Here is a 12,500-nt window from a genome sequence, read left to right on the forward strand (position 1 = left end):
CACAAACAAGTTTTACCTTCGCAGGGAGCTTGATTGACAGGTAATCTGACCAATCATACTTCGCCATCCGCCATTTTGTCGGACAAAGCAGTCAGGAGAGTTAGTAGATTAACATGGGAGGATTTGAACTTGAGAAGCGGAGTGTACTGACGTCTTTCCGCGGTTAAAACAACATTCCTTCTGATGTTCATTCATGTTTATTTGATGCTATAAATGAACTAGAAGAAAGAGATGATCAGTTCACGAGCAGCTTTAACTGAGGCGACACAGTGATCTGTCACACACATTACAGAGCCACAAAACGGTATTTATTGTTTAAATTTCTTTTTAAAAATGACCAAATTTGAAAAGTGAGACTTTGTTTAATATCAAAAGTAACCGAAAAGTAAGTATGTCCTGTCTGTCAGTGTGTTGTCAGTCTCCTCTCTGCTCCGCGATGTATTTCTCACTGTGTGAGAACATGGTGTGTGTGTGTGTGTGTGTGTGTGTGTGTGTGTGTGTGTGTGTGTGTGTGTGAGCGGCGTCGCTTGTCGGACATAGCGACAGTAACTAAAGGCGTGTCTTTACGAACGGTCAATTATGTTAAGTATTTTGCTAAAACCAGCCTAGTTTGCAAAATTGTGTGTTAGCAATTGGAAAGAACTGTAAATGTTGTATTGTTTTTGCTGTATGAGTGTGGTCTGGTCATCCGGGCTTCTGTACCTCGGTTATAATGAGCCGGCTGGCCATGCGCAGACGAGTCTTGGGGCCGAAGTGGTTGGTGACCATGACACGCAGACCCGCTTCAGGGAAACGGTAATTCGTAGGACTGGCGTTGATGATTTCATCAACCATTACCACCGAACCTCGACTGTAGATCTTACTGGACTTGACTTGAGAAAGACAATCAAATATATGTAAAAAACAAAAAACAACACGCAGAGCAAATTATGACTGATATTCTTTCTTGATATTCTAAAATAGCGTCTCAATATTTCCTCATCTATTAGCTGCATCAGAAAAAGAGTGTGCAGACTATAGTTCACGCAGAAAGGTTTAGTAAGACTAAACAGACAGGCGGGTTATACTGCCAGAAACAGACGGAGGAGTGAAGAGAGAAGATACTGTACCTCAGAAGCAGAAAGAGCTTAAGAGCTGGAAACACAAACCTCACTCATATCTGCTGTGATACTGAAGCCGGAGACAACACACACTTCAGTCATGCTTTTGGACAATAAATAAGAAAGTCTCAGATCAAGATGTCCAAGAAATCTATATGTAAAAAACACCAAACTGTTTAAATGTCATTTTTATTTTCATGTTGCTTTCGTATGTTGATATTTAGCAACCTAAACTAACCTTGTCAAAACAGGTAAAATTATAATGATCTGATATTTTTAAAAATCAGAATCTTACTAGCAAAAATGCCAATAAAAAAATAAGATAACTAATAATACAAGTTATAATACAAAAAAGAATGCTTAATTATTTTGTATTAAAAAAAAATAATGGTTGCTTTTTTAAATAAATAATAACAGCTTTTTAATAAGAATTGTATTTCTTCATTATGCAATATATATATAATTACATACATTTGTAGAATATATAATATGTAATTTAAAATTTAAAATGTGCAAAAATATATTTTAAAATGTAATTTAGTCATTGAAAACATTAATCAAGTCACTATGTATGAATAGCATTAAAACGGTTTTTTTTTTTTTTTTCCAGATGTCTGTAGCATAACTGACTGTGTTTAGTACTTGCAGAACTATTGGAAAATGTTCTAAAGAAATTCAAGTAAAGTCACTGTCTTCTTATCCATGTTTTCTACTGTGTTTGTTCACAAACTGAGGACAGATGACCTCACACTTGACCTGAAGGTGTCAAGGGTATGGAATATGAAGTATGACTTGTATTAAATCTGAATTTGTAAAGCCTGCCTGTCTGTTTAGTCGTCCCTGGACCCAGCAGCGGGACAGACGGATCATCCCATGTACAGTCTAAGCTGTGTTTACCGTCCTCCAGTTCACTGCCGGCCGCTGCGTTCCCATTGGCCACATTCTTATCGCTCCGTCTTGTAAAAAACTTCTGCAAGCTGGAATTAAATCTAATAGAGACACAGATCCAAAACACAAGAGGCATGATTAGAGCATCCACAGATATATGACCAAAGGAGATAGCGCTCGGTCTAATCATGATAATTAACCACTATATATCAATATTTTGTATTTTTTATATTCGGTAACACTATTTTAGTGTCCTTGTTACATGTACTTACCATAGTAATAACATAAATTATGCATAATTACATGTAACTAACCCTCAAACAAACCTTCATCCTACCCTAACCCTATAGTAAGTACATGTAGTTGCTTAATATTACTCAGTACTTAAATATATAATTACACTGTAACAATGACACATTAAAATAAAGTGTAACCATATATCCGATACACTAGTAAAGATTGTTTCTGGAAGAAGTCTCTTCTGCTGACCGAACGCTGCAATTATGTGTTCAAAAAAATACAGTGGAAAACAGAAATATTGTGAAATACTATTTGAATATGTTTTAAAATGTAATTTATTGCTGTGATCAAAGCTGAATTTTCAGCATCATTACTCCAGTCTTCAGTGTCACATGATCCTTCAGAAATCAGTATAATATGATGATTTGATGCTCAAGAAACATTTATGATTATTAATGTTAAAAACAGTTGTGCTGCTGTTTGTGGAAACTGTGATAAAAAAAAATGAATAGATGGTTCAAAAGAACAGCATTTATTTGAAATATAAAACTTAAGTAGACATAAATAAATGTTTTACTATCACTTTTGAATAATATAATATGTCCTTCCTGAAGTACAAAAAATGACTGACCCCAAGACTTTTGAATCACAATATTTAGTTCTAGTCCTAATTTTGAACTTCTGCAAGTGTGTGTGTGTGTGTGTGTGTGCGTGCGTGCGTGCGTGCGTGCGTGCGTGCGTGCGTGCGTGTGTGTGTGTGTGTGTGTGTAGAATACTCACTTCATGATGAGGATGTATACAACATACATGAGCACCAGCACCAGACTCTCCCACCTAAAACACACAAGCCAGATTTATACAATGAGAACCTGACGTCAGATCAGTTGTACAGAAGTCAGAAAAGAGAGGAACACAAAGAGACTCACCACACAATCTTCCCATCATAGATGAACTGGTTGAAATCAAACAAAAAGATAATCAGTGCAGTTACAGTCTAGTCCCAAGAAGCTAAATCAACTGTCATATTCACTATAAAAAAATGATATAATGTATCCCATATCATGATATACTTTAGTGCAGATATTCCTATGGAGGAAGTTACTGTATGATGATTAAAATCAAAAAATGGCCTTAAACAATTACTAAATAATCTGCTAAAGAGATTGCATGCTTCAGAGAAAAGCAGTTACGATTCACACTAAATACTCTGCAAGTGATGTGTGTTTAAGTCTCTAATAATTTGCATTTGGGAACGCTACATACACCAACCCTCTTCCCAAATTATTAATGAGAATCATTTAGAAATATGTTGTTGTCAACATAGAGAAGCGTTCAGGTCTCCCTGCAGGTCTACACCAAAATAATGGTTTAATGTTTGAACGCAACGTAATTAAGACAACCTAATTGTAATTTTACTGTTGTTCTGTAAAATAACATAATGATAATAATTATTATTGTTGTTAATAATAATAATAACAATAATATATTAATACTTTTAATTACAACATTTTTTATAATATAATATACAGGGTGAAACTAAAAAAAAATTAATATCATGCAAAAGTTAATTAAAAATGTATTTCAGTAATTCAACTTAAAAAGGTGAAACTAATATATTATATAGACTCATTACATGCAAAGTGAGATATTTTAAGCCTTTATTTGTTATAATTTTGATGATTATGGTTTACAGCTTATGAAAACCCCAAATTCAAAATTAGAATATTGAAAAGGTTTTCATAAGCTGTAAGCCATAATCATCAAAATTATAACAAATAAAGCCTTGAAATATCTCACTTTGCATGTAATGAGTCTATATAATATATTAGTTTCAGCTTTTAAGTTGAATTACTGAAATAAATGAACTTTTGCACCATATTCATATTTTTATATATTTTATATAATATTTTATATAATATTTTATATAATTTTGTATATATATTTTATTTTTCAAATATATGCAAAAAATGTTTTTATAGTTGCATGTATTGTTGCAATAGTAATCTATTAAAATAAACATTTATTAATAATAATAATTGGGTCAGATTTGAGCCTGAAGCCTGCATTAGGATGAAGATGTTATGTGTATCTGAGACTCACCACAATCAGAGCAACTACAGACAATATGTAGAAGAAAGAATCACGGAAAACAGCCCACCAGGTTAGTAAGACCACCTACACACATCAACACACACTACTGTTAAATCAATCAATGAAGACACAACGCTAGAGAACAATGAACTGTGTGCACTGAATATGACCTGCGATTTACTAAAAGAAAACAACAATGTTAAACCATATGAAATGATTAATGGTTTAATATATAAATGTCACAAGACATGCAGCAAGGCCTCCAGTTATTATCTCATAAATAAAAACAAATGCATTTTTAATCATATTTTGTATGAAAATCCAGTAAGAACAATAAATATGAGCCAAGAAAAATCTAAGTTAAATACATTTGACAAAATGCAGAGAGAAAAAATCCTTCTGGAAATACAAGGTCAAGTTGAGTGCATTATATAATGAGACGCATTATTCAACACGGCACATTTTGGCAAATGCATTGAACTCGACCATAACAAAGTTTTCTCTTAAAACAAATCAAGATCCCTCAATTGTTCTTTCAAGCACTTGCATAAAAGAACCTTTTATATTTTTTTGAGGTTCTTTGGACTTTAAGTCTATTCTTCGTATCAGTGTTTTGGTGCTGAGTTCTTTAATGCACCCTTATGTAGATAGTTTTATTATTTTAAAATATTTTGAACACACACACACACACACACACCTGCCCGGCAAAAATCCCACAAACTCCTATGATGCAGAGGATATTGAAGACGGCAGAACCGACGATAGTGCCAACTCCAACATCCCCGTGAGTGATGAAGACCCCTGAAAACACAACAGTTTAACACACAAAGTTCTGTCAGTTTAGGTATTTTCTCAAATCTGAACACAAATAATCTCAGGAGGAACACACCAAAAAATGACGTTCTTCCTTTTATTTATCCAGTTATTATTTTCATGTTATCACTGTGAAGCTGCTTTGATACAGTCTGTATTGTAAAGCGCTATATAAATAAAGGTGACTTGACTTGACTTTCCAGGACAAACAATAACAATTCTTAAAAGAAGATAGATTTACTTGACACGCAACGTTATTTTTTTCAAGAAAGTCTTGTTGTCTGAAAAGCTCTGCAAAGTTATAAAGCACAAAGTCCCTCCAGCGGGAGTTCTTCTCTATATCAGTGTCAGCGTTTCTGAACTCCTGAAACGCCTCCATTGTAGTCTTGAGTTTCTTCTGGGAACGAACATGTCACAATATTCCTCATTTAAATAATTAATATGCAGAATAAAGGGGCGGGGCCTGGTTGAGTTAGTTAGTAGTGTGTTGAAACTGCCGGTGATGGGAAGGGGCGGGGCATTTCCCAAATGCGCTTGAAGCGCTCGACCAATCACAACACACTGATCCAGCCGACCAATCAGAGCACAGTGCTTTTCAGAAGGAGGGGCTTCATAGAGACAGGAACTAAACAGGGGTGCGTTTCCCGAAAGCATCGTTAGCCAACTATGATCGCAAGTTCCGTCGTTATCAGCATAGTTCAACGATTTGGTGTTTCCCGAAACCATCGTTTCAACGAACGTTCGCAAACAGCATCGCAAACTTGTGTGGTTGCAACGACAGCTCTGGAGCTGTGGTTAGAAGCATAGTTTCTAGTTTACATTAAATGTAGACTGAATAAATCCTTATCTTTAGCAAAATAAGCAAGCTGACATTCAGTACAACCCGTATTTTTTTATTTAGAATACATACAAATGTAATTTACGTCTTTTAGTTTGTCAAGAGATTTAAAGCACCGTTTTTGAAGACTGCGCATGTGCGAACGTGCTCAACTATGTAAGAACGAGCCAAATATTGAGTCTGGTAATAAAGCAAAGTAACTGAGAAAAATTTGAAATGGTCTTCAGATGCCATATATGTAACTTATATGACGAAATCTAGCGTTAATTCGATCTCAAACAGATTAATTAAAAAAAGTTATTAGTCCACCACGTGCGAGACGTCATAAACCAACGTGGTTGAACGATACTTTACGACATTCGGTTTCGGGAAACACTCGTGACTAGCTAGTTGATTTCTCCAACGATGCATCATACTATGGTAGTTAAGCAGTGAGCTATATAGTTGTACGGGAAACGCACCCCTGGGCGTTACTACAGTAGCTATGTTTCCATCACCCATCACAATGTTTTTATGAACATTGAAGTATTGCATCAGAAACGAGTGATCAAAATGTAAATAAAAATAAAAAATCCCTTCGCAAAAGTTTTATGCTCGCTTGAGGTGGTTTTTGCATTGTGCAAAAAAACAGTTAATGCGAATAATGGGAGATGGAAACGCATTTGCCGAATAAATTCTGACGTAGCGCACATTAAACCCATGAGACTGACCGGCTGTTTCCTCATGATGGGAATTCTGGCTCTTTTTAGGGAACCGAACCGGATCATCTGGCTCAGCTCAGTAATAAGAGTATACGCTTGCGTGTGTTACTCATCTTGTTTTCTGACCCAATATTAAGGATGATCTTTTGGTCTCACTGTTTGGCCAAACGCACTCCATGGAAACTTTGAAAAGATTCGCTTCATGTTCGGATGGAAACCCACTGACAGACTGGGAAGAGAGGAGCTGCAGCCATGGAGAATATGGGGGAAATTATGTATTTTGAGCATGTAAACATGAAAACCTGTTCTAGTAGAGCCTAAAAACAAAATCAAGACTCTAGAAAAAGCTTTGTAATAGATAACCAGAAAAAACATCTGCCAATGGTCTCAGAAAAATTTATTTAAAGGGGTGATGAACTGAGAAATACAATTTTTGACATAAGAGGTCGTCATACTATAAGAATATCCTGTAAGTTTCAGAACTGAAAACTTCCTTGTTAGTCCAATAAAAGCTTTTATTGACACCAGGCGCAGCGAACGACAGGTTTTTCAAAGTGGGGATCTGTGACGTCAAAGGGTATCAAACCCCGCCTCTGCAGAAGAAGATCGACGCCCACTTCAACACCGCCTGTTTGGCCCCGCCCACCGATCCGCGCATTACATGAAACTCATTATAATATGCAAAACTGTTATCCAATCATAGCAGTGGGCGTTTACTTCCAAGTCTTCAATGCGGCACGCACATAAAAACAAGCGTTTCAGGATCTAGGCTCAAAACCAGGGTAGAAAAAAATATCCTATTACTTATTCATTTGGATGATTTTGAATGTAAAAACCAAGCCAACGTCATAAGTCGAACTCAGACAACAATATAAAAAGATTTAAAAAGCCAGTTCATGACCCCTTTAATTCAAAGGGACAACAAGATTATTTTTTCTAACCCCAATGACTGATTTTTTTTTTCTTCTTTAAAAAAAAACTAATTTAATTTTGATACAGGTTTCAGAAAACAAGACATAATCGAAAGTCATGTTGCTGGTCAGGTAAATTTTTCTTGATTGAAGAATGTTTAGATATTTGTACTGGAAAACCAAACAAAAACACATATTTTTGCAGTGAACAATGTGTGATGATTGAGTTTACCAATAACAGATGCGAAGAGTTCTGGCGCTGAGCTCCCCGCCGCCATGAACGTGGCACCAGCCACATCCTCGCTCAGATTCAGCTTCTGCACAACACAAGAACAGCAGACGCTTCACACCCAACAAAGCCCTCGGCACAAAGCTGGAGCAGTGTGTTTTATGAGCTTCGGGAAGCCTCCAAGTGGGTCAGAGGGAGAACAGTGTGGATTCTGCTCTCATTGTACCGCGGTATTACTCAGATGAAGGGGGAATACATTGGGGTCGTTTGTTTCTGTGGGATTTGAACAATCCTACCTCGCAGATTTTCTCAAGCGACATCACAAAGTAGTCGTCGCACACGATCGCCAGGGCCAGGAACATGTAGAGAGCCTGTAGGAGGACAACAGAAGATCTCTGCTCAGACATTATATCTCACTTATTTCTCCAAGATAACAAGATCAATTCTGCTGTGGAAAAGACAGACTCTTCTAGAGCTTCAGAAGGTCTTAGAAACTGAGCTCAGATTTGACTAATCAAAGGTCAAAGGTCATTTATTTCTCATCGTTTCGCTAGATAAGACCCTATTCCTCAGCTGGGATCGTGCAGAGCCGTTTGAAACTGCATTGGTTTGGACTTCAACAATTTGGGTGCCGTTGAAGTCCATTGTGTGGAGAAAAATCCTGAAATGTTTTCCTCAAATTTTTTTTATATTTTCCACTGAAGAATGAAAGACATGATCATCTTGGATGGCATTGGGGTGAGTAAATTATCAGGAAATTTTCATTTTGAGGTGAACTAATCCTTTAACTTATCCTAAATTCATCACACAGCATGAGTTGCAGTCTTTTCCGCCCCTTTTTGATTGACAGAATATAATTCTGGATATATTAACCGCCGATACCGATTATTAGCTGATACATCTCTAATTACAGTATGTGTCACGCTTGCAATTCTGTCCGTCAACTATTGACCCAATGTGTCTATTTTCATGTCTGTGAAATAGAGAACCTCGGAGCAATGAAACCTTCCTCTGAGGAGGCACACTAAACTGTTCGTCTCTGAACCCGTCTCTCCTGTGAATGCACAATGTGTCCTTGCGCTCCAGGCCTGACTGCTGCACACCTCTGGATTCACATCTGTATTCACTGCAAGCCCTTTCCTCGTCGAGCTTAATGAGCCGCCCACCCAATAAAAGCTTCTATTTATCCACATTTTGAAGCCAAAGTAAATGCAAGCAAATACTATGATGACCTTCAGACAGCATAATAACACGGGTCATACTCTTCTGTTATAACGGTTATTAAGACGAAAACATCACAGATTACTTTTCCCACCTCTAGAATCAAACATGCTGTTTTTAACTGGCCAAAAGCCTAGGGAAATTGGTATCTTCACCCTTTATTCAAATATTAAACTTGTTTTCTTTTTTCTTTTTTGTAAGCATAATGTGTAGTTGTGCTCGTAGTCGGTTGTTTTGTGATAATGCAAATTGTGCAAATTTTGGCCAGGCTTTCAAAAAAAAAATTTATGAATGCATGCAAAAACAAGAGAGAACCAACAAAATATGAATAACTGATTATGTTGTATCAATGCTTTTATTAATAATAAAGCCTGTAGTTGGTGAGGGTTTGGCCAAATAATTTTGTAAGAGAAATATTTAAACCAAGTTTAGTGTTTTGTTCTTCCCTCATCTTTAAAATATTTGTAAGAAAATATAAAATATATTTTGATGGTTTAAATGAACTAAGGTTTTCGAGCAAAATTTTCGTTTAAATATGCCAATGATGCATTATCTAATTAAATATGTGCTAATTTGCATAAAACTCCAGAACAGAAATCTGAACATTGGGTTTAAAATTTCAAAAGTTTAATTTTGTTGACATTAAATGTTTTTACAGTGGATTTTCGGATACATTTTTCTAACTCTATATTATTATAGAAAACACTGTCGACAGCCAGAAAAGAAAAAAAAATCACCATATTTTTTAGAAAGTATCATTTTATATAATTCAGGCGAACGATATATGAAGAAACCCCGCTGTAAAAACCTTCAGAAGATAAAGTTTGGTGTATGTAAATCTGCAGAAGAGGATATTTCTGAAGAGAAAAAACATGTATAATAATTTAAATCTATATTGAAGTGCAATAAAGTAACATAAATGCACATTTTGTATATTTCCATTTTGTATATAAGTCATGTTAAGTAAGCTAAATAGCCCAACATCTCAGAATTGATCAGTGCATGAAAAACAACGGCTTTGCCTCAAGAACTACGGTAAATAAGCCATGAGAAGAAACACATAAACAACAATGAAACTCACTAACATCCATCAGATGACTTTTCACAAGCAGTTTACTGAATGTTTAGTCAGAAAAAGCATCAATTTTTCACAGTAGCACAAACTAAAGCATGAATTATAGGTCAGTTCCAGACAGACATTTGCAGGATCAATTCCAGCCACAGGGGGCGCTAGAGGAAAACAGAAATCCCACACACTGCATAATTCAGACCTGAGCTGAGTGTGTGTGTGTGTGCGTGACGCAGACATTAGAGCGTTACATAACCACGGCAGGTTTAATTGTGCTGCTCATGGAGTTAAATCTAGTCATATTACCAGTAGATTAACCCACACAGTAAGATCCAGCTGAACACAGCAAGAGCTGCACGCTATTAAATCATCATGACCTATCATCATTTCCATGCCCAACTTCTTTGTTATTCCTTCACAAAAATGTACAAATAAAAAAGTCTAGTCAGTTGATGTTCTGAGGAAAGAGAGGTCTTCTTACCGCTATGATATGCAGCAGTACAGCACCGCTCTTGCGTTCGGCATTGGTGAAAACATCCTCGGGAAATTCACGGATGGCTGTAAAAAAACACAAACACACATTTACATTCATGCATTTGATCCAAAGCAAATCATGGTTGATTCAAAACATTTCAAAACATTTGGGGTGTTCTAGGTCAATGTTTCAGAAATCTGTTTTATAAAGAGAATTTCACGTGTATTCAAAACAACATATCTGGCCCTCATCTTTTAACAAACCTGGAGGAATTAATAACTTATTCATGAGTGTTGGTGATGCATAAACAGAGGAGATTTCCAGCTCACAGACGGACTGGAGAAAGAAGACCATCACAAATGACTAACTAGAGAAGAGAAAGATGAGAATGGGCTGGAAGGTTTTTGGCACTCAGGCTGCTGTGAAAGGCACTTCTGACGGCGTGTTTGCTCGAGTCCCCTTGACATCTTTTGTTCGCAGATGTTTTCCAAACCTATCATTGATATCTGAGGTTATAGAAATGATTCGCTCAGTCTGAGCTGTAAGTGCAAAAGTGGGAGTGTGTGTGTGTGTGTGTGTGTGTGTGTGTGTGTGTGTGTGTGTGTGTGTGTGTGTGTGTGTGTGTGTGTGGATAGACAGAATATCACGGATTGAGTAGCGTACTGCATAATGCACAGTATACTGTGTAAACTATGCATTGTTTTCACATGACGTCAATGTTGCATGTGTAATCAGTGGATGCGGTCCAGTTATCATTTCTGACAAATTGCAGTTATTCTTAATTTTTAATTATTCTATGTAACATATACAACCGAGCACACTGATGACACACACTGTATCCGACAATGCAATGCACCTTCCATGTTCAGTGTGACAAATGAACAGGAAATACAACATCTCTAACATCTCTTGACTCATATTCGGGCTACTGTTTCAAATGTTTAGAAATGTATGTTTATATTGTATTTTGTCTCACCTACTACTACTAAACAACAACAACAACAACAACAACAGTGCAAAATACCACAGTTATTCCATTCTGAACATTTACATGCACAAATATGCAATTGGCAGATGCTTTAAACTAAAGATGGACTGAGGAAATTTTGGTGCAGGATTTACTTGGAAACCATTTTCATTCAGAAATTGCTAGTGAATTTTAAACAAAAACTGAGAAATAAATAAACTGAGATGCACAGAATAAGTAAATAAATTACAAAACTGAGATGCACATAATTAATAAATAAATAATAAATAAATAAATGACTAAACTGATGCACGAATAAGTAAATACATAAACAGATACACAAAATAAATAAATAAATGACAAAACTGATATGCAAAAAATAAAAAATAAAAAATAAATAGCTATAGGAATGACAACACAAATGCACAGAATAAGTACCGGTAAATAAATAAACGGAGATACACAAAATAAATAAATAAATGGCAAAACTAAGATGCACATAATTAATTAATAAATAATAAATAAATGACAAAACGTAGATGCACAGAATAAATAAATAATAAATAAATAGATGACAAAACTGATAAGATACAACATAAATAAATAGCTATAGGAATGACAACACAAATGCACAGAATAAGTAAATAAATAAACAGATACACAAAATAAATAAATGACAAAACTGAGATGCACATAATAAATAATAAATAAATGACAAATCGTAGATGCACAGAATAAATAAAATAAATAAACAAATGACAAAACTGAGATGCACAGAATAAATAGATAAATAAATAAATCTCATTGATATTGTTTCAAGGTCAAGTTGAGTCTGCAGTGTGGGATACAGCACAGTGTCCTCTGCTTGTGTGCTGGACAATACAGTATCATTCAGATTTACAGTACAGAGCATCCACATACACTGCACAATAAACACTGCTGCAAAAGAACATTACG

The 12,500-nt window shown here is 35.7% G+C and overlaps 1 protein-coding gene across 1 annotated transcript in view; it reads right to left on the bottom strand.

The window, feature by feature from the left end:
- slc24a4b (solute carrier family 24 member 4b) overlaps positions 1 to 12,500 on the bottom strand; it is a 39,020-nt gene that overhangs the window by 9,518 nt on the left and 17,002 nt on the right. The window contains exons 3-11 of the mRNA XM_079639365.1: positions 10,583 to 10,659; positions 8,108 to 8,182; positions 7,815 to 7,899; positions 5,017 to 5,120; positions 4,329 to 4,403; positions 3,155 to 3,180; positions 3,009 to 3,062; positions 1,998 to 2,089; positions 703 to 872 (exon numbers count right to left, since the gene is read on the bottom strand). Of these exons, the coding sequence (XP_079495491.1) occupies positions 703 to 872; positions 1,998 to 2,089; positions 3,009 to 3,062; positions 3,155 to 3,180; positions 4,329 to 4,403; positions 5,017 to 5,120; positions 7,815 to 7,899; positions 8,108 to 8,182; positions 10,583 to 10,659 (758 nt within the window). The remainder of the gene's footprint in view (positions 1 to 702; positions 873 to 1,997; positions 2,090 to 3,008; positions 3,063 to 3,154; positions 3,181 to 4,328; positions 4,404 to 5,016; positions 5,121 to 7,814; positions 7,900 to 8,107; positions 8,183 to 10,582; positions 10,660 to 12,500) is intronic.

Source organism: Phoxinus phoxinus (assembly GCF_949152265.1).
Source record: "Phoxinus phoxinus genome assembly, chromosome: 16".
Taxonomy (NCBI): Eukaryota; Metazoa; Chordata; class Actinopteri; order Cypriniformes; family Leuciscidae; genus Phoxinus; species Phoxinus phoxinus.